The following is a 27,287-nucleotide window of genomic DNA, read 5'->3' as shown; positions in this document are numbered from 1 at the left end:
TATCTATATCAAACAAAGCTCCTCATTAGCACTCTCTTAAGAAAAATCTTGATGACTGGATGGGAGATAGGAAATTCACCCTGGGGATCACTTCTGTGGCTCTGGTCGACAGTGGCACAGGAAAATAATTTTCTTGGGTGGTGAAAGCCAGGGTACATTTTGGCTAGGCTTATATAGGCCCTAGGACCAATAGCCTAGTACCTACCTATGAACCTATGAATCTATATATTCTATAACTCAAAACTATTCTTGTCTTCCTTCAATAATACTGCAGCCTTTTGCTAATCTCACATTTCCTACAGTAATTCATAACCACTGCAACCTCAGATAAATTTTCTGTAAATAAGTAAGAATAATGTAAAAATAATTGTATTTTGCTTTTTCTAAGCTTTGAACTTACTAAATCAATAGGGAATTGGGTTTAATTGTTGTATGATTACTCCTCTGTCCGACATGCTATGAAATTTTGTATGCATTTATCATCCAAGTATATATCTTGATACATTGCTTGTTTGTGTTTGTATACTAGAACCTCACCATATAAAGCCATGTAATGTCTATATGCATTTATTTTATGTATAAGTATTCATTTGTTTGTCTCTGTTATAGTGTCACTTTTGTATGTGCAGCATTTCTCCACGGACCTCCGCTGAAAATGGATTTCTCTCTAGTCGGACATTCCCGGTAAACAAATGTAAAAATATATATATATATATATATATATATATATATATATATATATATATATATATATATATTAATTGCTGGGAACTCATGATTGTATTGAGTAAAAATGTTGAACTCCTGGACAGTGCATTAAATAAAATGAGCAGCAGATGGCGACAAATGATTCCATAACGTTTAAAATTCTCGAAGAAAAGAAGCTCTAACTCTTTAAAAAGAAAGACAGGGAGTCAGTCTGAGACGGGAGCAACCTCCAGTCCTGTCAGCTAATAATCAGCATTTTTTGATCAGGAAGTGGTAGTTACGTTGGTAGGCAATGGCTGGCTTTGAAGAATTGAGTGTACGTGGTTACGATGAGTTTGTGAAAGCTGTAGAGCAGCATAAGGGCAAACTCGTTTTTGCTTATTTCTCAGGCAGTAAAAATGAAGCTGGAGAGAGTTGGTGCCCTGACTGTGTGAAAGGTAGAGCATACGTTCATTTTGCTAGCTTTGGGTCTTAATTGCTGTTGGGAAATGATTTCGGTAACAGACTGCTGCAGCAAATGTTTCTTACCAGGTAGACGACCACTATTATCTGTTAGGAAATATTTTATTTTATTATTTTAAGTTGACAACATGTACTTGTGTCGTTTCTTAACGAACACGTGTATGGACTAGTCTTAACTCGAGTCGGTACTGATAGGACCCCCAGTTTTGTACTAGTGAGTGTGAAATCGTATTGTCAGTATTCAGTGACAGGATGAAGCTGAAGTAGAATTCCTTTGCTGGTATTTGGGTCACGAGTTGCGTTCTGTGCATCATAGGCAAAGTACTGACAGGGCATAACTGTTTCTGGTTCCCTTATGATCTCTTACTGTTTAGCATGTTTTTTAACGGTATTCAAGACCCTCTCTCCAATAAAGTTTGCACTTTACGTAGGAGAGTTGGACAGGACATTTTCATGAAAAAATAATTGTTTGACTTATGTTGTGAAGCTGTCAGCTCAGTATTTCAGATGTGTAATGCGGTATGTACGTATGTTATTGACCATTTGTGGCAACAACCTTTGTACATTACTGCAGTTAAGTCACGAGGAGTTGCATTTTAACTGGGATGCTTCTATTAAATGTATGCTTCTTTGTGGGTGTGACCACGATTCATTTCTTGTAGTGGCTTAAACTTAAGCAGCTTTGAAATGACTAAACCTACATATGGTGTATGTATACGTTTTATATTGATTTATATCCCTAAGTCTTCACCCAGAGCCACATCATGGATGGGGCCTTTATGCAGAGTGGCGGACGACTATCCGATTGTATGGCAGTCTGTCCCCAGTTAGTATGAAACACTGTTCAGACATGTCAGTGTGCATACTGTTTTGTTCTTTACTTTTTTATAGTAATAACCAATTTTGGATTTAATTCAAAATTATTATTTAACATTCTACTTCAAAAAGCATTGAATGATGTTTGGCTAACGAAACACTTGCATTGAAAACAGACTTAGCATTAGCAATAGTGTGTGTGTGTGTGTGTAAACAGACTTGGCATTAGCGTGTGTGTGTGTGTATATATAATATATTTGTGTGTGTGTGTGTGTATGTATATACTGTTTATTGAAATGGATAAAACCTGTTATACTACAAAAAAAAAAAGCTTGAATTCTTTGATACAAAAGCACATAGTGAAGCACTAATTAATGGTTATCTGAAGGCTGCATGAATTTTCTAAGATAAATGTGTAAGGCATTTGTTAACAGTTTGGGGTAGACCTCTAGATGCAAGTGCCTTCTTTCATGGACCATCATATAGTGGCAGTGGTCAGAAAAGCTTTTTACTTGGTTCATCCCATAAGTAAAGGGACTGTATCCAGTAAAAAGGTTATTACTTGTCTATACTCCTCCCTCATTAGACCAATAATTGAGTATAACACCCTGTTTGGTATGTATCTCTCCAGACATCTGCACCAGCTGGAAAGTCCCCTGAAATACCTCACAAAGAGAATCCATGGCCTCTAACACCTGTCTGTTTTGTATTAGAACACTACCCCACCAGATGCGTAGTAGCAATCACCGCCCAACACCCTCCGCATGACGTTTACTGTCCGTCTACTTCTGAATAAACATAAGTAGACCTCTGTCAGCCATATGAATATGTAAAACATTGATTGCAAATTATAGCCTAATATATAACTATATATATATACAAATATATATATGTATATATATATATATAAATATATATATATATATATATATATATATATATATATATATACACACACACACACACACACACACACACACACACACACACACACATGTCAGAAGCCCAACACAGCGCCTTTACTGTTTATATGTCATTTTCATACAAACACAGAGAAACAAGCTAGTGGAAAAGCCGTCGCTGTCAATTACATTAAAAAGCAGCAACGGAATGCAGTACATTCCAAGTACTATGCTTAAATCTTCATCCACACCTGTTTCAAGTGAAATATTGCAAATATAAATATACTGACATTGCTTAATTGTTCAAAGCTAAAGGCTAAGAAAAAAGTTATACATACCTCATGCATGAAATGTTTGTAAAGAAACGTGGACAATTTAAAGAAACGGGGGGTGCAGGGGGGCCTGCCCCCCTGCAAAAGCGATTACGGTGCAAAATTATTGTCAGGAGTACTGGGGAGTGTTTATACGTAATTACAAAACAAAAAAATAAAATTAAAGCATGACATAACCAGGCCAACAACACAATACTAAAGAGTATTTGGGGTGGTGCAGGGGGGGCCTGTAAAGACTACCGTTGTTGTCTTTAATTTTTCTTTTTTTACGCTTAACATTATGTTAAGCTGTGGTTGAAACATGTTGCTCTGGTTAACGTCTTAACACTGTGTAAATACTAAGTTTGTGCCCGGCTATGAAGTAACACTGTTTAATGATCATCTTCTTCTTCTGTTTAATAAAACAAAAATCCTCCCAGATAATGGCCATTTTCTTGAGTATATTCACATACTGAGTACTCGCTGTGAATATTCATGATGCCCCATCGAAATCTGCATGCCTTGTCAATCGGATGTGATTACCATGGTATGTCACACGGCCTTCACCTGCCAATCACATTCACCACATTCATTTCTGCGAAGAAGTGCCGGTGGGGTAGTGTTCTAATACAAAACCCACCTGTCCTATCCGGAAAGGCTCAAATCGCTATCACTATATTCGGTATCGTACAGATTGCTTAGGGTGATCTGTGTCTCGCCTACAAGGCCATCTCAGACCCTGCCCTACTAGAGATGCTCCATATCAGTAAGTCTAACTCCTCATGCATTACCTGCTTGAAAGGCCTGAATCTAATATGTGACATCAACAAAACCTGCTTGAATAGACTTCCTATACATGTCAAACGGAGCACCTCGTCGACCCTCTTCAAGCTCAGCCTTGATGAGTGAATGGGAAACCACAAATTTGTCCCAGGGGTTCCACCTGTGTCCCTCATTGACAGGGGCGACAGGTGCTGACTGAGGTATCTTTTTTTGGGATAAACTTTTGGCTAGGCTTGTAAGGGCCCCAGGCCATTGGCCTAGTAACCTCCTATAATCCTATGGACAGCCCAGGAGCACTGTCTGGTAAAGTCACTGGAATCTGACCCATACACTATTCGAATGAAGACTAAGGGAATCAAATGATGACCACAGGAAGCATCTCATTAACAGCTCATAGTGTAGAGAAGAAAGGCCACTTTACACCCTAGCACCTGCAAAAATAAGTTAAAGTGCATTTATAGTTAAAATGTTAACATTCAACTTGTAGACCTCATGCTGCACAGCTTATTCACAGCAGAATAATAACACACTGTCAACCGTTAACAAAAAAACAAAATAAGGAAGCCAAGGATTGCAACCAAAGAACATGGTTCATATAAAGATGCTCCTGTTTACTACAATCATTTCCTTCCATTACACCAAAACTACTACACACACACACACACGGCCATCAGTTACATCCCCTTGTTTTACTGCATACTTTCAGATGTTTGTTTGCAACCAAAGGAATGAACAAATATGTAAATTTATAAGTGATTTTGTGAGAACCATGTAGTGCAATCCATTGCACGCCCATGTCCTCCAAAGATCTTAGCTCAAGTATTAGTCTAGGAACAGATTTTTAATTTTTCACTTGTGTACTTGGAAAGTTGCAAAAGTAACAAGATTTCTTTTAGCAAGATTTTACTGAAGGGTACAAAGTCTGAAACACACGTCTGTCAATTGGTGACTGTAATCCACAACTGTTTACCAGAAATCCCCACATTTTAAAAGGAGCAGACCAAAATTCATCTGGATGTCTTTGTCCAGAAGTCTTGGGGAAAGCCAAAAATAATGCGTGTGTGGGGAGGGGGCTAAAAAAGGAAAACATTTAAATATTTTATTGTTTTTGATGACTAGGTAAACCCACTGGACAAAGTGCCCCTTTTCAGAGCTGAACCAGGAGCATAGTCTCAATAGTGCTCAAAGGGTGCACAGTATACAAATGGAAGTGAAAAGATTCAAACCCTGTATGTTTGATTATAGGAAGCAGTTTACCAGCATACATACAGCCTTAAATTTCAGGCAACTCTAATTCAATTAAAAGTTTAACAGAACAACATAAGTTTGCATGGACATTTGTAGTTCTAATTGTTTAGAAAGCATAACTCTGATAACTGTTATCATTGACTGACTAATCTTCTGGGATTTATCAGAAAATAAAGAAGTTATTGAAAGTCTGGCATTTGGTGAAGAGGATTAATGAGCTGCTTTTTGTAGTCAAAGGTACAGGGTTTGACTCTCTCCACCTCCCATTTGCAAGTCAGTTACCTAAACAGTGCTCAGGGGGATATCTGCCAGAGTTAACATACAGTATTTTCTGAATGGTATTATTGTCCGTGAAGTTCTAGAATGGTTCATATGGGGGTGGGGCTTGGGTAAAGTAACTTTAATTACGTATAAACACAACCACACCCCATGAACACTATACCTACCAAAAATCAAAATGGCAAACACTAAAAATCCTATCCATTTCCACAGTACTAAATTCAAGTTTAAACATTGTCTCATCATTGGCAAATTCCAGATACTTTCCCACCAATGTTAAGTAAATAATGCAGTTCTTCAGCAAAATGCAATTTCACTACAGCAAATGGCAATGCCAAAACTGTGCTTTGAAAACGAAAATTCTGTGGTTTGTGTGACGCTCTAGGAAGCCTCATTCACACTGGCTTTATATTTGAGGCAGTGAGAGGGAGACTTCCCAGAGGTAGAGCATCCAAGTAATAGTAGCGGGTGATAATCAGTTTTATTTTTGTAGCATTTATGGGATCCCCAGCTGCCTAGGTTGCCTTGTGGTGAATCTGGTACTCCCTCCATCTCTGTATATCCATTCATTTATTCCTACTTAGCAGCAGCAGAGATTGCTACTGTATTGTCATACTGTTTAGTTCTAACTTTAATCCCACCCCCACCAGTACCATTGGTGGCCAGCAGGAAACACTAAGCAGTGGTTGCTGCACAAAGTTCAGTGTAGTTTCCATGCTTCTGCACTGCTTGGCCAGGCTTGCAGTACTGAGTTCTGTTGTTTTTGTACAGATTGTACATCTGAGGTGTTCCCTGCAATGGTTGCTTAATCTGTTGTATATCTGAGATTTTATTGCTAATCAAAATGTAATCCCCGTGTTGGTGCTTCTGTATGTATTGAGATATGTACCACCCTGTTGTTTATAAGTGAACTGACTTAAGTTGCTCACTCCCATCCATGTTCATTTGGCTTCTCTTACATCCAGGTTGCCAGAAAAACGCTGGTCATCTGGGGCATAGCTGGAGCTACATTGTAAAGCTGGATTTGTCTGTAGTGATTTCATATGACAATATAAAATGGCATGTCAATGAAGCATAGCATTTGCTTACATTTTATTGTAAATCATAGATGAAGAAGAAGGTGAGACTTGGCTCTGTTACTGCTATTTAAGATTTCCCTATTCACAGGATATCATCTGAGTGAGAGAGCATGAGCACTTATTGAACTGATAATACTTAACCTAACAAAGGTAATGGTGGGCTGGTAAGGGGTTACGGCTCAGCATATTTGCAGGGAAAGGTGAAAATAGAAAGTCACAAGTTGTTTGGGAGGTGTGTTATATTGTGTACTGCATGTGGCTTCATAAAAGTGAACCCTCGTGCCCTTTAATTTGTGACTGCAGGTGGCAGTAATGTGGTTTTCTGTCTGAGTCTCGAGACAGAGCTGTGGGATAGGATCCGTCACATTACGCATACACTCGGGTCATTGGATCACAATTACCAATATGACTCAGTCCTAGTTCTTGTGGGAGTAAATGACCTGAGACGTACCTCCCTAGACTATATGAAGAGAGACATCATAGAGCTCTCGGAATATGTATCTCAGGCTGGTATGAGTGTAGCATTGAGCAGCATTTTACCTTCTCTAAGGATGATGCCACAATATGAACAAAGGATGATTGACTTTTTATTAATTGGCTTAGTTTCTGGTGTCATTCTAAGGGGGTGCAGTATTTGTCAGCATGGAAGGAGATGGTCAACAGACCACACTGCTTTGCCAGGGATGGTCTGCACCTCTCCCCTCTAGGCTTTCAAATATTAGCTAAAACATTGTCTTCCCCCATGGTGCCTTTTTTTAGGCAATGCCAAACTGAAAGTACTTCCAACATAACAAATCAAAACCAAGAAAATCTTAACGTATTGCTGCTCAGTGCAAGGAGCCTGAACAAAAATCTCCACTCCCTGGTAGCTCTCTTTATCGTAGAAAATACTAATGTGTATGCGGTCTCTAAGAGACGTGGTTTAAAGATACAGACAGCACACCAACAGTGCATGCTTATGCCTTCCACACATTTAGACCAGCTACTTCACAGGCAAGGACTAAAGGTGGAGGTGTCTGTTTATATAAAAAATAAATATACTTCAAGGCTGGTCAAACAGGACAGTGCACTTGAGCTGCTCCATGTTCAAATCGCCGTAGGTAAAATCCAATACCACTTTCTTGCAAGCTATAGGTCCCCCTCTATGACCCAGGAAACCCATACCATGTATTTAAACTTATTAGAAACACTACCCATCCAACCCAATACCATATTCATGTATGACTTTAATTACCCCATTATTAATTGGGAATCCTATACGACAAACATACATGCACAGAGATTCCTGGATTTTTTTAACACAAACTCCCTGGACCAGATAATCAGTACACCAACCAGGGGTGCAACCATACTGGCTCTGGCCTCACTAATATGGGAGTAAGCTGCACATCCCCTACTCTAATGCCTTCCCTGGTAAGGTCAGACCACAAAATGGTCTCCTTGAAGTAAAAATAAAACCTGGACCTCCAGCTAAACCGGGAATATTCAGGAACTATTACAAGGCTTAACCCCCTACTATTAAGTGAGAACCTGGTTTACAGGGCTTGAAATTTTGCCGTGAGAACACTTCTGCATATGCAGAACTGTTCACAGAAACCCTGTACAAGCATGTTAATAGCTGTATAGAGGCAGCTGTACCCACAGGAAGAAGTACAGAACTAAGAAAAAAAAAAACACCCTGGTGGAATCACAAAATCATTCGGATGTATAACAGGAGGAAGAAAATCATGTCAACAGTTAGGAGGTGCAGCACCCAGCAGGATAAAAGCACTCTCATTAAACTAAACAAATCACTCAGAGGACATATAGTCTTCCAAAGGCAAATTTGAGTTAAGTTTGGCCTCCCAGACCAAGGACAACCACAAAGCATTCTTTAGCTATGTCCACAAACTCAAAGGCAATACACGATTGTGTGCAGAGCTCATTGTAAATGAAGCCACCTATACTGAGCCAGAAGATAGAGAAAACGTCCTGGCTGACAAATTCAGCTCCAACTTTACTCCTGTCTCCCCATCAACCTTCCCACATGAAATATCATCAAATATAATTCCCCCTGCTATCACTAGGGAACAGGTCCTTAATACTCTCTAAGAATAAGAACACTGCATCAGTGGGCCCAGACAATCTCCCAGGATGCCTTCTAAATAGCATGAAACATGACCTGTCAGGGCCTCTGGAATTACTGTTTAACTGTAGCCTCCAAACAGGCTTTGTGCCTCATGAATGGAGAAAGGCAACAGTCATTCCTCTGCACAAAGGTGGGCCATCTGCAGACCCTGGAAACTACAGACCCATAAGTCTCACTATTATATGTAAAGCCACGGAAAAAATTATCATGGAGATGGATCACTAGAGATATAGTAAACTTCCAGACACTGGACCCAACCTGGTTTGGTTTCGTAAAGGGCAGATCATGCCTACTCAACTTGGTGGACTTCTTTGAGAAGGTCACCAAAGCAATGGTTGAGGGCAAAATCGTTCACGCTGTCTATCTTGACCTGGCCAAGGCATTTGACACAGTACCCCACTTGGGCATTGTTGACAAACTCAAGACGTTTGGTACAAGCCCGTATGTCACCCAGTAGATAGCCAGCTGGCTCACAGATAGGACCCAGGAAGTTAAACTTGGGGAGTCCACCTCTACAAAGAGGCCAGTCACCAGTGGCATCCCTCAGGGATAAGTCCTTGGATCACTCCTTTTTGGCATTTACTTATCAGAAGTCAAGGCCAGTGTCAGTGGTCTCTGGGTGACTAAATTTGCAGGTGATTGTAAATTAGGAGCTATCATTGAGTCTCACACTGACACAAATGTTTTCCAGGAGGGGCTGACAGACAAACAACTGGTGCCAGAGTCATGAACTAAAACTAAATTCCAATAAATGCATAATAGTATCCTTTGGGAAGTCATCCATCCCTGGTAACTATTGTATTGACAACATACCCATTAGTCAGGGAATTGGGGAGACACACATGGTAATCTAGCCATTAATCATCACGTGTTTTTCAGTGGTGAGGAAATCTTTCTATGTTGCGCAACTTATAAACAAAGGTATGGCATCTAAGTCCAAGGAAGTCATTGTTCCACTGTATTCATCATTCCTTATACCTATCATTGAGTACGGTGCCCTATTTGGTATGTACCTAACCAGGCATATCAAACAAATGGAATGTCCACAGAGGTTCCTTACTAAAAGAATACAGGGCATAAGTAATATGTCCTATACAGACCACCTCAAGGTCCTATCCCTGTATTCTACCCCCTACAGGCTTTTGAGGGGAGATCTATGTCTGGCATACAGGTCATTGTCAGACCCCACTCTGATGGACCTCCTGCATATCCACAAAACAAACAGTACCAGAATTACCCATTCTAAAGACTTGAACCTTGCCTGTGATATAAATAGGACCTGCTGGAGAGATGGGTATGTATCCCAGAGACTACCCTATCTATGGAACAGGCTCTCCATCCATGTGAAGCAGAGGTCCTCCTTTATCCATTTCAAATGCAACTTGGACAATTGGATGGGAAACCGGAACTTCATCCCTGGTTTGGCACCACTGCCTCTGATGCAAACCGGTAACCTGTAAATTGGTCATCTTCCAGAACTAGTCAGAGATTTTGGATGCATGGCTAAGCTTAAAAAGGCCCTTGTGGTAGTTAGCCTAGTAAATACCTATGAGCCTATATTTCCCTTGGGCTCTGTATGAGTTTTAAAAGATAGCGTAACTGGTAATTAGACTTTTCAGTAGCTCAGCTGGCAAGAATCAAGAATTTGCGATGGAGTCATGGTGTGCACATAGCAGAAATGGAGTGTTTTTTTTTTTTTTTTTTTTTTTTTTTTTTTTGTGTCGAGCAATATTCCTTCGGACAGGCAAGTGGTGGTATTGGTCGTCATAGGCTGATTCACATATACACTACTCTGAAACCTGGTTTAGCCACAAAATCTGACTAGATGGTTAATGTTAAATTGACATTTTGGAACCCAATTGCAATACATTGAAGAAAGATTGTGGTATGATCAGTGTACCAAGAGGCCTGATGATGGTACTGAAATAAAATACAAGTGAGCTACGAATTTAATTCGAGTCTAGATAGGACAAAATCCTCCTTCTCAAGGAAGAGTAAACCTGTCTGTGGTCATCTGCAATAAATAAACACTACAATAAAAGGAAAGAAATGCTGTCCAGGACCAAGAAGGGGCAGGTGCCTAATTAGAAGCAATCACTCCTTAGCCTGAACAAGCAAATAAGAGCATTAGTGAAATCCTCCAAAGCAAACTTTGAGTCCAAACTGGCCACATCTACTAAAGACAGTCATAAGACCGCCTTCACATATGTCTGAAGTTTCAAGAGAAGTACCCAGATCTGCTCAGAACTGGTGGTCAAGGATACCACGTACACAAACACCATAGATATAGCCAACCTGCTGGCAGACAGGTTTAGTGAAAACTTCACCCCTCTAACCCCCCCATCAGTAAAACAGGACATCCTCAGTACCTGCACCCCTCCCCTTATCTCTAGGGAGCAAGTCATCACTGCTCTCTCAAAGGCAAAAAAAATACAGCCTCCATGGGACCTGATAACATCCCAGGCTGCATCCTACATGAACTGAGGCAGGAACTTGCAGCACCATTAGGCACCCTATTCAACCAAAGCCTGGGTACCGGCTTCGTCCCAGTCGAGTGGAGGACAGCCACTGTCATCCCTTTGCACAAAGGTGGAGCGTCCACCGAACCAGGAAACTGTAGACCTATTAGCCTTACTAACCTGATCTGGAAGGCCGTGGAGCGGATTATCATGGACCTCATTAAGGACATTGGCAACTTCCAGACACTCGAATCCACACATTTTGGTTTCGTCAAGGGGAGGTCATGCCTGTTAAATGTGGTCGACTTTGAAACAGTCACCAAGGCCATGGATGAGGGGAAGACTGTGCACACTGCCTACCTTCACCTGGCCAAAGCCTTTGATTCTATTCTCCACTCAGGTATAATAGATAAACTCTCAACTAGGCATCAATCCGTATGTTACCAGATGGGTAGCAAACTGGCTCATGGATAGAGTCCACCTAGTCAAAATAGTGGAAGTCACCTCAAGCAGTTGACCCGTAATGAGCGGTGTACCCCATGGATCGGTCTTGGGGCCTCTGCTGTTTGGGATATACTTTTCTGAGGTGCGGGCCTTCTGGTGAAGCCATTCTTTTGTCAATTTGGATGTATGCTTGGGGTCATTGTCATGTTGAAAGGTGAAATTCCTCTTCATCTTTAGCTTTCTAGCAGACGCCCGAAGATTTTGGGCCAAAAGTGACTGGTATTAATTCCCTCCACCTTGACTAAAGCCCCAGTTCCAGCTGAAGAAAAGCAACCCCAAAGCATGATACTGCCACCACCCTGCTTCACTGTGGGGGTGGTGGTCTTTTAGTGATGCAAAGTGTTTTTGCGCCAAACTTACCTTTTGGAATTGTGAACAGAAAGTTCAACCTTGCTCTCATCAGACCATAACACATTTTCCCACATGCTTTTGGAAGACCTGATATATTTTGCAAATTTTAGTTGGGTCTGGATGTTCTGTGTAAGAAAAGGCTTCCGTCTTGCAACCCTACCCCATAGTCCAGACATATGGAGAGTACGGGAGATTGTTGTCACATGTAGTACACAACCAGTACTTGCCAGAAATTCCTGCAGCTCCTTCAGTGTTGCTGTAGGTCTCTTGGCAGCCTCCCTGACTAGTTTTGGTCTTGTCTTTTCATCAGTTTTGGAGGGATGTCCAGTTCTTTGCAGTGTCACTCTTGTCCTATATTTTCTCCACTTTTTGATGACTGTCTTCACTGTGTTCCATGGTATATGTAATGGTGTGGAATTTTTTTTTATGCCCCCCCCCCCCCCCCCAACTGATAGCTTTGAACAATAAGATCCCTTTGATGCTTTGTAAGCGGTCTGAACCATGGCTTTTGCTGTAGCAGGCAAATGTCAGGAAAATCCTACTAGGACAGCTGACTTGATGACAGGTGTTCATAGGTTGATACTAGGCTTTCGGCCCTAGGGCCTATACAAGCCTAGCCATGTGTACACAAGAAGACTGAATGCTGTAATTAAATCAAAAGGTGCTCCAACAAAGCATTAGTTTAAGGGTGTGCACACTTATGCAACCAGCGTATTCTACGTTTTTTATTTTTTACATATTTTTCCCCTAACTGATTTGTTTTTCAGTTGAATTGTACAGGTTATAGGTCACATTAAATGTGGAAAAAGTTTTGAAATGATTATTGTGGTCTCATTTTTTTATATCACAAAAAGCTGGCATTTTAACAGGGGTGTGTAAACCTTTTTTATATCCACTGTACACTGGTCCTAAGACCATTTTCAAGAGTGACCTGGGTGGCTGGGCCATGGTGGGCAGCAAATAAATTACAATAAGTCAGTACAGTACAAACTGGCATTGCTTCATAACAGTATACAGTCAATAACAGATTCTACAAATGAAATTTCATGTGATGCAAGAAAATACAGAATTAACTTGTATATAGGAGAACTATGAATAAGCACACAAAAAAAAACAGTAAACTGGCAGATGTGACTCTGTTGTAGAAGGGGGAATCCCATATACATTTGTAGCGGTAATAAATTGATAAGCATTGTTGGCAGTCAAGCATTGCACCTGGCAAACTGAGGATGAGAGAGCAGTAGTTGAGTGTGTGTGGGACAGACTAGGATAAGAAAGCGGAGTGAAGAATATAATACAAATTCACATGTAGTGCCATTTTACTTATGAATAAGTAAAAGATATGAGCTGCTAAGGAAGGTAAAGATGAAGCTATAAAGGCATGAAGAATCATCAGTTGGGGAATCCTGGGAAAACGAGAAATCTGGGGTTGGCTTAAAGGTCCCTGAAGGAGACAGGAAATGGGCTGTGAGGGTATTGTATTTCTTACTAAACAGTTTTAAAGTATTAGTAGAATTGGATAGTGGCGGGGGAGGGGGATCTACTTATCCTTCAAGATATGTTAAGTCAGTAATTGTAAAGGCTGAATGCCAGAGTTATCCGAAAACTTGTGGGCTTGATTCCCACCAAGGGAAATTGGCTAGGCTTAAAATGATCCACGAAGACATCTAGCCTAATACTTTCCTATGAACATCAAATAATTGTTGTAAGATGAAAAAATAATTTTTAAGACAAATGTAAGATGAGTACAGAAAAAAGAGTAAGTGTATGCAAGTGATATTCTGTTATTAGTGTTTTTGGTAGACTCTCAAAAAGAGCAAGAATTCTTTGTGTCAGCTAATTTATAAATTCTAGAAAGGTAGATGTGGAAATGGGTAACGGGTGCATCTGTATCTGTTACATGTGAACAAATGTTTTCTGTATAGTTTCATAAGACATACTTAAGAATACTGTTGTGGGGATTAAGTTGTACGGGGGTGATGGTTTGCACTAGTGAAAGTGGTTAAATCTTTCAAAAAAATAACACAAGAATGTTTGCCTTTAGTTGTGGAAAAATGTGGAGGACTGGCTTTGTGCAGAGGGACTAACCACAAAAGTTAATATTAAACTGGGAACGAATTATGTCAATAAGCCATACTGTGTCACTCGAGTTAAAATCTGTGCAAGAAGAGCTTAGTGTGTATGAGGATGTATTTCACAAAGAATGTGTATCGGTGTACAATATTAAAACTGCCATTTTTGGATAAGGCAGAACATCACACCAAAGTTCTGGAAAAGTAAACTGCTGACATTTACAGTGAAGAAAAATGTGGGTGAGGAGCAAGAAGGCATGCTTAATCCAATGAAGCACAGTAGCCATGCTTAATCCAATGAAGCACAGTATAAACTGGCAGATGTGACTCGTCCTGTTGTAGAAGGGGGGAATACCATATACATTTGTAGTGGTAATAAATTGATAAAAGCACATGTGGTAATAGATGTAGAAAGAGTCACATGAGGTGAGATTCGTTTTGGCCTTGCAGGGATTGTAGACATGACCAGTTACCTGCAACAAAACCAGAGAAGTAGCTCTTTCTTGTGGCCTTTATAGCCAAAAGAAAAAGTGAAAAGCACATTTTATCCACTGAATTTTAATCCAGTCTATCCAAAGTACAAAGAAAAAATATGTTATGATTAAGGGGATGGCTGTACTAAGATTCAGAAGACAGTATGCGAACTGGGTCTGTTCATGCAAAAACAAGAGTGTGGATTTGTAGACATGATCTGGGTATGCAAGATGTTATGAAGGGGTAACATCTTTGGAGGAAAGATAAGAGAGGATGGAGTAGGCAGCAGCTGTAGATACATGGAGCAGTCTTTAACGTAGGTCTGAGAAACTTCTGCTTTGCAGGTCAGCAGGATGACTGGGAGCTGATTAATGGATCAGGTGCTGGGAGAGCTGACATCAGTGGGAAGAGGATTAATGAGGTGCGTGTCTTATTTCTGCCAAGGTGGGAGTGAGTGCTGAGGCATGTGTATTCATCGGGTTCCTATCAGAAGATCGAAGATGCATTCTGTCGAATGCGTCTTGGCCGAACTTCAAATGTTGAAAAAGCAAAATGATGAAGCGGCTTTTAAGAAATTTCTTTCCCTGGATAAGAAGTCGCTTGGCCGCTTCCATCACTTTGCCATTTTCGGCACTGTAGTGCAATCTCGGAGTTGGTATATTTAAGTAGGGGGGGGTGAAGCCCCCCCCCACTTAAAATAGTGTTTAGTGTGTTTTATTTTGGGTGGGGGGCAGCAAATTTTTTTCCCCTGGGAAAAAAAATCGCTGTTTTGATAGTTCGCTCATTTAAGTTTTCTCTGTTTTGGGTTCGATATAACAGCTTTCAACCTTTGATCATTCGCTGTTATAATATAGATCCTGTGTATCATGCTTCTTGTGGAGACTGGGATTTCATATGGAGTGGCAGTGCATCTGACAGGTATACCCCTTTGAAAGTGGAGTATGCCTTCTGGTGCTACATGTCTCTTCTTGGTTTGCAGGTTGTTGTTCACAAGTGGCAAGAGGGTAAACTGGCAAGTATAGGGGCCAAGTGCACTTATGTCATCAATGTAGTTATGCTTGCATCTTAAGTGCATGTCTGTCTGACTAAGCATCGGAACATTTGGAAATAGATGCCAAGTGCTGATCCTTGACTGGGTCAACCCATTCATAGCACGTCTGTGTCCTTGCATAGGTTAGTTGATAACTACATGTGTTCTGTTTTGTCCAAGATAATCACTGCCATACTTTTCTGACTGCTTTTGCTCCTCTGTTGTGGCTTCACTGCCTTTTGACAGGTGTCATCTATTAATGAGTTTATTTCAATCAACAACACATTTTATGATTTTTTATCCATTTCTTTTGTGTTAACATCTTGCTGCTTTCTTTATGTTTATCTATTTGTTTCTTATAAAAATGTTAATTTTTTTTATCCATCTCATGTTAAGAATGCTTTTTAACAATGTACGTTTTTTCTGCTTGTTCATGGGTAAATAGTAGGCTATAAGTCTGCCTAGCCAATAACCAGAAGTCAGAATCAAACCCTGTAACTTGTGCTTGTGAGGTTAAGGCTTTAATCATTATGCCAACCCTCCCCTCCAAAAAGCCACCCCTGCAACCTGGATTTTTGAACCAGGACCTCTTGATCTGCAGTCAGATACTCTAGCACTGAGCTATACTTTCACACATTTATCAAGACCACATTCATTCTTATAATAATTTGAGAATGTTTTAACCCTCTATATGTGTGCTTTCAGGCGTTTACCTAATCAGCTATACGGTTTTAAATCCCTTACAAAAAGTAGATGAATGTACTGATTTCTTTTTTGGTGGTGTTGCTATTGCTGCTGCATTTTTCTATCTCCGTTCTCTGTAAAACCTTTTTGCTTGCTTTGCATTTTTCTGTCTACTCTCCAAGTTTTCTGCCTGTGCTGATATTTAGTTTATTATTGGAAACGGTGAAAGGTAATTCCTAATCTGTTTTGATGATATTTTTTCTTACAAGTTTTGATGATCTGTTCCTTTTCTAGTTTTCTTGTCTTACTTGCTTTGTTTTTTCTATTCAAAGCTGGCATTCTGCTCTCTCTGTCTCTCTCTGATTTTGTGGTACTGTTTTAATTGATATTAGTTTAGTACCACATGGACATGATAAAACTAAGTACTTAGGAGTATGGCTTAAAAAGGATTCAGTTACGGCAGCTAAGGATATGTGGGAAGAGACTAAACAAAAGATAATGCAAAAACTAAGAAACCGGAAGCTCTGTTTATGGAAATGGATAGTAAGATGCAAGTAATGAACATGTTTTTAGTCCCTTCAGTTTTATACATGGGTCATGTGTTTTATCATCCAGAGGAGAAGTTATGGATGGCAATCGATAAAAAGTTGAAGATTTTTATTTGGGAGAGGAAGAATGTCGCACTGAAGTGGGATAAGTTGACCCTTCCAGTAAAACAAGTTGGTTTGGGGTTACTCAATTCTAAAAAGGGCATTTCACAGCTACACAGTTGAGGCTCCTGTATATAGCACAAGCAGAAAGCTGTAAGTCAAAGTGAAAAGGGACTGACAAAACAGTGGAAAGCTCATAAAAAAAGGAGAGACTTGGATTTTGGATGCAGATCCTTAAACAGAATAACAATAACCATTCTGAATACTGGACCTGCTCCTGTGCCAATCCTGGATGAACTTACTCACTATACTTCACTCACCCCTTCAACCTAAATCACACTTCACAACCATCTCCAAAGTCCTACTCCACTCCTTTTTTCTCCCCACTACCTTACCTTATCCACTTCATCTTTGCAGACCTTTCTTCTACCTTTTTCTCTCTCTCTCTCCTCCCTACTCACGTAAGCTGCCTGAAGACACCCTACCCTGCACTCTTTTTAACTCCTTTCCTCTTTCTTTTTTTTTTTTATATCCATAATGTGAACACCATCTCTTGTACAAAGGCATCACTCAATTTAAGTGATTAGAGACGGGAATCTGTAATATTTAAGCTGCTATTAGAGTTGTTTTAGGTCTCATTTATCACATACTAATCAATGTAATCAATAATATGACTGAGATTTTCCTCACATATTTTCCCCAACTGATAGACACCCTTCCCTGCACTCTTCTTATCTCCTTTTCTCTCCATCTTTACTCTTTTTCTCTTATAACCAAAATATGAATGCCATGTATTATACAAAGACATGACTCAATTTCCCCCGACTGTCTCTAATCATGTAATCTGTAATATTTCTTTAAAGATCTTACTGGAATTGTCTTGGGTCTTCTTTATCGCATACTATGTGAGAAATATGACGTTTTTCCTCACATATTTTCTCCAACTCCTGTTGTTTTTCATTGCACTCTACTATGAAGTGTATGTTCTATGTTTTTCTCATTACAATTTTTTTCACTCATGTTTTGTAGTGCAACGTAATACTTTGTGATTTAAAATATATGTACTTGATCTTTAAAAGATTGTGATTGCTCCCTGTGCCTCTGCTGAAAATGGGCACTTTCTAGCCTGATCAGACTTTCCCAGTAAATAAGTGTTAAATAAGTATATTCATAATATAGCAGAAAGTATTCTAAGAACTAAGCCAACACAGGGATGGAGAAAAAGGATTCTGCCAATAGGGATGACTGCAGTTAGGGGTACAGATAATAGGTAAGAGGGGGCTGGAATTTGCTGGAGGAAACTAGCAAAGGAACCAAGGTATTGGAGAAAATAATTAGAGGGAAAGGAAGTAGAATGGGAATAGGCCAAGAATTTGTTTAGACTGCAGGCTAGCGATTGCTTTCCGTAACAAGGAGTGATATTGGAGTATAGGCAGAAAGAGAGAATTAGAATTCTAAGCAAAAGACCAACAGTGGTAGAGTTCACAGAAGAATCTAGAATAGAAGCTGCTGTTAAAACTGGGATAATTAGTAGAGCATATAAAAATTGCACAGTAACTATAGGAATCTATCAGAAGAGGTCAGAGAAGATTGGGAAGATACAGATTTGATGTACATTTCACAAAGAAACAATGGGGGATATGTGTATGACTCCCAAATATGCAACAAGATGATGTAGAAGATTTAGGATCTTTGCCTGGAAGTGTTTGCATAGTATTTTCATACCCCAAGAAGACTCCCAAGAATATTTACTAAGGTAGATTGCAAATGTTGGAGGTATGATAGGGAAGAAAGAGACCATATGGAATCTTTTTTTTTTTTTGGGGGGGGGGTGTAATGAGGTGGCAGAATTAAAAATTCCCTGCAGATTGCTGTAACAGAAATACTGGGTGAGCAAACTGGTGTAACTATGGAAATTATTATTTGAGATATGATACAGAATTGGAATTGCATAAACATAGTAAGGCTTTGCTGATTTTAATTCTACTGGCTGCCAAAAAAACAGGCACTAGAAAACGGAAATCAGTAGTCCTAAATCAACTGTACTAGAAGTAGGTAATGTAGTAACAAAGGTGAAACAACTGGAAGTGGGATCTTTAGGAAAAAGGTAAGAGCAAATTACATAGCAAAAAATGGAAAATGTGGCAACAATATATGCAGAATAATGCTTCGGAGGAGGAATGAGGTTTAAGGGAAGGCAGGCATTGGATGAGCTTTATAGTGTTTGCTGACAATGACTAGATTATAAGTGATGTATAATGTTTGTAACTGAAAATATCAGTATAGTTTGTTTTCATTTATATAAATGTATGAATGCCTAGGTCATCAGTGTTTTTTTTTTTTATGAGAAACAACTAGAAGGTGGGGGGGCTTTAATAAATAACATACATGCAACTTGTCATTACAGTATAAAGAAAGTGTATATTATTGACATTCCCCATTTTTCCTTTAGCTGAACCAGTAGTGCGGAAACAGATGAAGAACTTGCCAGAAGGCTCCGTGTTTATTTACTGCCAAGTTGGAGAAAGACCTTAGTAAGCGTGCTTTACAACTTGTTCTTTATGGTATTTTTTTACAGCTTTTACTTTGTCCATCAGCTGGACAGTAGTAAAGTGTAAAGTTTGGAAGTCTGTCTTGCTTAACTTCAAGGAATTGGCTGATACTTGGTCAGAAAAATGGCAAAATGCTCTGTAGGTTTACTGAAAGCATGTGTTTTGGACAAGATTGTCTCTTGTAGTAGAAGAGGCTGGTCTGTGAAGATTGTGATAATACAATGAGAGTAGTTTAATATTAAAATATGGTACTTTTAAACCTGGGGAGGGGTCAGATTGGCTTCTGATTAGTTGTTTAATTAAGGTTACAGTTTTATTTGTTTCTTTGGGAGTTATTTTTACCAATGAAGGCTCATGCCAAAACACTAGATTTATGTGCTCCTTAGATTTTGATGCCCAAACTTGCACTGTATGTGCCTTATTGAATTTAGCCTAATTTCTCCAGTAGTAATTAAGGAGTAACTTTGTTGCCTGAAATAGGATCTTGCTGTAAAAAGGACATATTGCAGACTGTTTGTGTAATGCAGAGGGATGGAACCCTGACTACAACCCCATGTGACCAAGATTTGATTAGTGACCCTGGCACTGGAGAAGCTTAACAAGGAAGGGGAGTACTGAAGGGGCATGGCTGATGCACCTCTTATTAGGGGGAGGTTGGGGGTTGCATGCACTTGGGAGGTAAACTGAGTAGTGTACTTTGCCATGGTTGAGACTGGAGAAACAACCTGCTCATGCAAGGAAGGGACAGGGCTGTACGAGAAAAGGCACCCCCCCCCCCTTGTGGAAGTGAGGGGGTATCCTGTGCAGTCAGCCTATTGTATGCTCAGACTTAATGCCTCACCAGGTATCCATGTTAGAAATGGGAAGAACAATGATAACTTCGAAACCACCCAATTCCTTCTCTCTGTTGGCTCTCAGTGAAGTGAGTGAATGGGTGACCGACTGAGAGGAATTAAGTGAGGAGACAAACTGCTAAAATAAAATAAAGTCTCTAGTAGATCCATCCATCCTCGACCCCTTTTTCCTATTTTGCACATTGGGTTGGGGTGTCACTTCAACGGTGACAATCATCTCAAACCAAGGTTTACACTGCCAGGTGGCTAGCCCTACCGCTGTAGTTCATCCATACCATTCACTTGCACATACACTCGGACTTATTAGTAGATGGCTGAATAAATTTCATGCAGCATATTACTGTATTACAAACCAATGTGGTCAAGTTAGAATGTGCCAATTCATACTAGGCTGTTGTTCTGTGAATGAACCCTTGCTGTTCAGCAGTATTTGCCTACTGTTAACCTTGGAGTCCAGCTGTGTGAAACGGGTAACAAAGTTTCTTTGAGTAAATGGTACTGTTGACCTTTTGGACTAAAAATTATTTTCTTTTTTTAATCTAGAAGACCTTGCTTTGAAATCTGTGTATTCTTTGGCAGGTGCATGCTTTATGATTTCATTGGTTTCATAAACTTGGCTAGCTAAATATATGTATCCGTCTCACTCTCGTTTATTTTTTAATCCTTTGGGGAAATGTTGCTTATTGCATAAATTATTTTTTTTTTATATGAGAATCCGTGAAAGTTAGATTAAAATGTGATTGCAATGACTTAAGCTTTTTTTTTTTTTTTAAACTAGCTGGAAGGATCCCAGCAACGAGTTCCGGAAAAATCTGAAGTTGACAGGAGTTCCTACACTTCTAAAATGTGGAACTGTAAGTACTGAAAATGTTGACATCTGTAGGATTGTGGAGTCCTTTATGCTAGTTTTGCACTAACTGTGATAGTGATTGTAAGGAGTTCTCATTATTGTCATTACATGGGCTAAAAAGGTTGTAAGTTTGGATTCCAGCCAGGGTCTAGAGGTTTTGGGTGATACCTGTACACAGGTGTCAGTAAAACATAACTGAGTTTTTCTGTCGTGATGAGGTATATTACCTTGGGCAGGATGTTAAACTCTTTGTGCATCACTTGTTTCTGATTTAGACATTAAAACAGGGTGTGGGAAAAGCAGATGTTAATGCTTGTATGTACCTGAATGCAGAGCACCTTTATGGTACTCTGCTCTTAAATATGCATATGCAAACAGGCTATATTTTGTACAAATGTCTGTCGTAGAGTTTCTGAAGTGAAGAGACTTGTTGCCCTGAAAGAGTGTCTGTCTCCATAATTTTTGATAGTATCAAGCAAATATGTATTTTAAAGGTAGTCTTTTAAGATGCTTTATTTTGTCAAGGAAAAGCTAAATGAAAAATGATAGTTAAACTTATGTAAGTTATGAATACAAAGCATATGATGCATTTTGAAGGAGTGTGGAGTATATGATAAAGTTTGGTTGACTAAGACTAGAGAATATTAAAAAACACCATCCAGCTGACATGGTATATATAAGTTTTGTATAGGAAATTTGGGGCCATCTTCTAGACAAGGGGAAGGTCTTCATGTCATTTGCTACTTTAGTGGTTCACATTTGCAGAGTCTGAGAACTAACTCTTACTGTTTTCTGGCCCACACTGCTGTTTATCCATAGGGGCATGTTAAGATATGGCAGGGGATGTGATGCTATAAGACGGATATGCATACAAATTAAGTACACACACAACTTTTTTTTTGGGGGGGGGGGTGGTAACTGGCCCTAATTTTACATTTTCAGTAAAACTATTTAAAACTTAATTTTTCAACTTTTTATTTATAAAGGTACATGTTAATGTCAGATTCATCTTGTGGATTACGCATTTTCTAGGAATGATTTGTGAGTTTATAACCAAAGGGAGTACAACTGCAGATGCAGTTAAGTGCCATCCTACCTTGTAGTTTGAACCTTTGTTTTTCTTTCACTGGAGGAAATAAAATATAAAAATAGAGGTTCCACAATTTAGAATATCGCCTCTGCAAACACTGAACACTGGTCACTGCACTTGTATAGTGGTATGTCAGGGATAGAACTAGCATATGGTAGGTCTTGTCACGTGACCCAATAGTGGACTTTGAAGTTGTCGTACTGTACATCTGAGTAATAATGTGCAGCTGCCAAGTTTCTTTAAAAATACACATTTCTTGCATGTATTGCTTTGATACTGTATTTAGTACATTCTAGGTAACCATGTTTAAGGATATGTGCTGGTACCATGCAACAAATGTGGATGTTTTAATCTTTTTCCATTTTTATTTTTCAATATTTCAAAAAAAATTAAACATATTAGCATTATTATGTCATATTCACAACAGAAACAAAATGTATACTGTCACAAGTGCCTAGCACAGATGAGACTTGTGTTTCCTACCTTTTAGTAATATATGCTATTACATAAGGGATGTATTTGAGAAATATATGATGCATGGATTTACAGGTAAGTGTATGCTTGTGTAATGCATAACATTCTCTTGTGCAAGGCCATATTACCAGTTGCTTGTTTTTATATCAGTTATTCCTGAACCATTCTTTGGACTCGTATCTTTTCACATGGTGGGTCTTTGTGGTTACCATATTAACAAGCATAATTTATTTTCCAACAATAAAAAAAAAAAAAAAAGTTAACTGACCCTAGATATCGTGGGCCCAAGTATCTGTGATGTGTCGCTCGGAAGTCTTCTGCAGTACGGTGCATTTTAAGAGGCTGTATTGCATTGGGTACTGAACTTCTCTTATACATGATGGGACTTGCTGTGCGCAAATTGCCATATTCAGTATACAGTAGCCATCTTTGGAAATGGAACAGAGTACATGCTGTGGGCACATGCCTGACTATCCCAGGCATTATGAAAATAATATAACTGACACCAAACGCTGTCAAGCAGCTAAAAATAAGCCAAAGTCAGATGCAAAAAAAAAAAAATTATATATATATATATATATATATATATATATATATATATATATATATATGTATGTATAGGTGTGTGTGTGTGTGTGTGTGTGTGTATATATATATATATATATATATATGTATATATATATATATATATATATATAAAATGAACTTTAATATATGCAAAGCAGGCGAGCACTTTCACATAAAATACGCTTCTTCAGACCAGTTCAAAACAGGAGAATTCAGTTTTACATTTAAATAGATTACTCTTCCAATCAAAATACAGTCCTTCATAAAAACATATGATCACACTACGATCAGTAGTAGGTGGTGTGGTGCTTTACTATTCGTCATAGTGTGATCATATGGTATATTTTAAGAATGAGTGTTTCTTCTGATTGGATGGGTAATCTATTTAAATGTAATATTCTGCTGTTTTGAATTGGTCTGAAGAGGTGTATTTTACATGAAAGTGCTCACCTATTTTGTTTGCATGTATGAAAGTTCATTTTATATATATTTTTGCATCTTGGTTTGGCTTATTTTTAGCTACTTGCCCATGTTTGGTGTCCGTTTTATTTTTGTATCTTATTTGGTTTTCGGATACCATTTCCCTACAAGTGGTTCTGTTTTTCTTCATACTCAGTCCTAGGCATTAGTTAACTGTGCTGGCCTACATCACAGCATGTACTTTACAGGGTATACAGTAGTTGTCTTCCTCTGTATTACTGACCAGTTTCTGCTGTTCAGTGGTTCCCTGCACAGCATCCTGCTTGCCTTCCAGGCCAGCTAAGTGAAATGTGAACGAGTACATCTTGTATACATTGGAGAAGGGAATACAGGGGGGAAAAATCTCGTCTGCATTTTGTGGTGCAGTACCTTTCAGATGGCTAAAACTTGGAAATGCTGTTAAACTTTATTCTGTAAAGTTGAGTCAGAGTCCCACAATGAGTCCTTTAATCGGACCAAAAATCCCATATTACCCTTAAAATAAGCACTTTACGCTTGGGCCTTGTGTGGTTAATTAAAATGAAATGTCCATACTAAAAACATTAAAGTTTGCAGAGCAACAAATTAATGCTTGCTACTCCTGGAGATCATTTCATACCTTTGCATATTATGTCTTTCATTTTCATATTTAAAAGCTGTTATGGTGTATGGAAAATCAGTATTTTTTACTGTAAATGTGTAAGGATGACAGAACAATGTCACATTGTTTATGCTAAACAATTTTGTCTATTCTCCATATGTAAGACCATTGTAACTTTCTTGTCTTCTAGCCTAGGAAATTAGTAGAAGAGGACTGTATGAAGGAGGATCTTGTTGAGATGTTGTTCGCTGAAGACTGATGGTGGCAAGAAGTTCTTTTACACAGCAATATGGAATCTTGTTTGTTTTTCTGGCATCTTCCAACTTCTATATCTCCTTCAGCACTGTAAAAAATAGATTATGTCAGACTGCTGAATTTTAATAAAGCTGCAACAATTCTATTTCAGGTATACTGAAAGGGAAAGCGAGCAATCATGGAAAAGATTGTATAAATCAGAGTAAGAGTTTTTTATGAATCAGAGTTGCTGACAATTTATTGCAGTATTATCAACACCTTCAAATTATAATTCATTATTCAGAAAGGTAAATGCCACTAGTAGGGGATGTGAGGAAGCAGTATTAGTGAGGATGGAAGGAAAGGGAAGAAGGTCCATTTATGAGATTAGAGTAATATTTCATTTCATTATAAAGCAGCTTTGCAGGGTATGCTTTACAGTGATGGTTACCAAAGTCTACAGCACACTTGACTGCTTATTTAAAAAAAAAAATCGATTTCCTGGCTACTACTATTGTCCCCTTTTTTCCCCCTGAAGGGCTGGAATGCTTCATAGCACTGTTTTTTGTAATGTGTAGCAGTAGATGTTTACAAGAGTATTAGTTTTGAAAGTTGTCCACATTGCCAAGATCTGCTGGTATCATTCAGAATAGTATTAATAATAAACTTGGCAGGTGTTTCACTCTTTTTTTAAACATCTAGCTCATCAGAGGCATGATTTTATTTCTTTAAGGAAACTTGTGTGGTGGTGGTTGTAATAAATGTTATCAACATATCAGCTGATGTGGACTACAGTCCACATTCATGCTGACCATGTTGTAAGAAGCTGTGGTCCTGGGGTATCATAATAGCTGGTCACAGTGCAATAGTGCAAAGCTGTCTTGCAGAAAAGTACTTGTGTGAGCTGAAGATTGCGTGCACACAATTTTTTTATGCTGTTGTATTTGATCCATTTATTAAAAAAACTTGGTCTATTACATTTGTTTTTTAGACTATTTTTGATTGCTTTCTATAAAGCATACTGTTGAAGTTATGGGATCTCTTGCAAAAGAAATAAATGCTTTTCACATGATATATTGAGGGTGTCAGCAGTTTGTTTTTAAATTGTGCTTTGTATGAATTCTGTATTTGTGTTTTTTTGACTACCTTACTTTACCTTTCTGGATCATTGGCCTTTATGTGAAATTTAGGAAGAAATGTGAACCACCTAATCGGGAAGTTCATATTAATTTGCAGCACCTGTCCCTTCTCTGGAACAAACTTTTCTCCAAGTTAAGGAGTGTGATACACTGCCTTTTAAAAAGGAACTGTAAAGCTGGATTAGTGTTCATAAATTCACTCTTGGTATGACTAACAGGGAGGCGAGGCGTAAGGATAGGTGCTGGTAAGGTGGAAATGGAGTTGCTACTCAGGTGCCTTTTAGTTACTATGACCCTGTTGCAGTATAGGTGTATTACACAAGCCATATCTATTTGACATTGACAGAAGTAAGGGCAAATTCTAGAAGTAAATAATTTAGGACAAATGGCCCAGCTCATAATTTAGGACAAATGGCCCAGCTCTGTGGTACAGAGGGATAAAACTTTAAAACCCAACTTCACTCCTTTCATAGGTTCATAGGTAGGTACTAGGCTATTTGCCCAAAGGCATTTATAAGCCTAGCCAGAAAGTGTTGGCTTTCGCTGCCCCCTTAGATTAGTTCCCTGTGCCTCTGTCCAGCAGAGCCACTGAAGTGATCCCCGAGGTAAACCTCGTTTCCCATCCACTCATCAATATTTCTTTTGAAGAGTGTTAGCGAGGAGCACTGCCTAATGTAGATTGGGATCTTGTTCCAAAGCATGGGAAGTCTCTGGGACAGGAATCTATCCCTCCAGCACATCCTATTTATTGTTGTGGTGAGGTTTAGATCCCTAGAGCGTGTAGCTTGCGGGGATAAAGTTTTTTTTTAGGTGGGGCATGTCCATTAATTCTGGGTTGGACATGGCCTTGTATGTCAGGCAGAGATCACCTCTGAGTAGGCGGTATGCAACAGAGTACAGCTGTAATTTCTTCAGTCAAGCTGCATAGGTCATCTGTTTGAGGCTAGTGGTCCTCTTGGTGAGGTACTTCTGTGGTCTTTCCATCTGTTGCAGGTGTCTTGTAAGGTACATCCCAAATGGGGCGTTGTACTCCATGATGGGTCTGATGAGTGATGAGTAGAGGGGCACAATGACCTCTTTTGATCTGGATGCGAACCCTTTTGTGATTAGGTGGGCCACGTAGAAGGATTTTCTAACCACTTTGGCAATGTGATTATCAAAGGTGAGATTACGATCTACTTGGGTCCCCACATCCCTTATTACGTCTTTGTATTTAGGGGACTACCACCTATGTGGTAGTTTGTGGGTACTTTGTTTTTTCCAAAGGGGATGACTATCAACTTTTTGGCGTTTAGCTTGAGGCCATGATTTTGACACCAGGTATCTGTCTCAGTGAGACCCTTTTTGGAGGATGTCTGTGTCAGCCGGAGAGTCAGTTATAGCCCCTAGTTTTCAGTCGTCTGCGAACTTGGTCAGCCATAGTCCTCCTATGCTTGCCTGTACCTCTGAGAAGTGTATGCCGAACAGGAGGGTTCCTAGGACTGAGCCCTGGGGAACTCCACTTGTAACAGATTTAGAGTCGGACCT

General features: G+C 39.2%; 1 protein-coding gene across 1 annotated transcript; it reads left to right on the top strand.

Moving 5' to 3' along the window:
- The first annotated feature begins 893 nt into the window (after positions 1 to 893).
- On the top strand, positions 894 to 25,695 carry TXNDC17 (thioredoxin domain containing 17). Its single transcript, XM_044054253.1, has 4 exons — positions 894 to 1,145; positions 19,393 to 19,474; positions 21,125 to 21,200; positions 24,578 to 25,695. Exons 1-4 carry the CDS (start codon positions 1,001 to 1,003, stop codon positions 24,644 to 24,646), a joined length of 372 nt encoding a protein of 123 aa, XP_043910188.1. The 5' UTR covers positions 894 to 1,000; the 3' UTR covers positions 24,647 to 25,695.
- Positions 25,696 to 27,287: the final 1,592 nt, after the last annotated feature.

Source organism: Protopterus annectens, chromosome 13.part0 (assembly GCF_019279795.1).
Source record: "Protopterus annectens isolate FY-2018-M chromosome 13.part0, PAN1.0, whole genome shotgun sequence".
NCBI lineage: Eukaryota > Metazoa > Chordata > Ceratodontiformes > Protopteridae > Protopterus > Protopterus annectens.
This window is presented reverse-complemented; position numbering and strand designations above follow the sequence as displayed.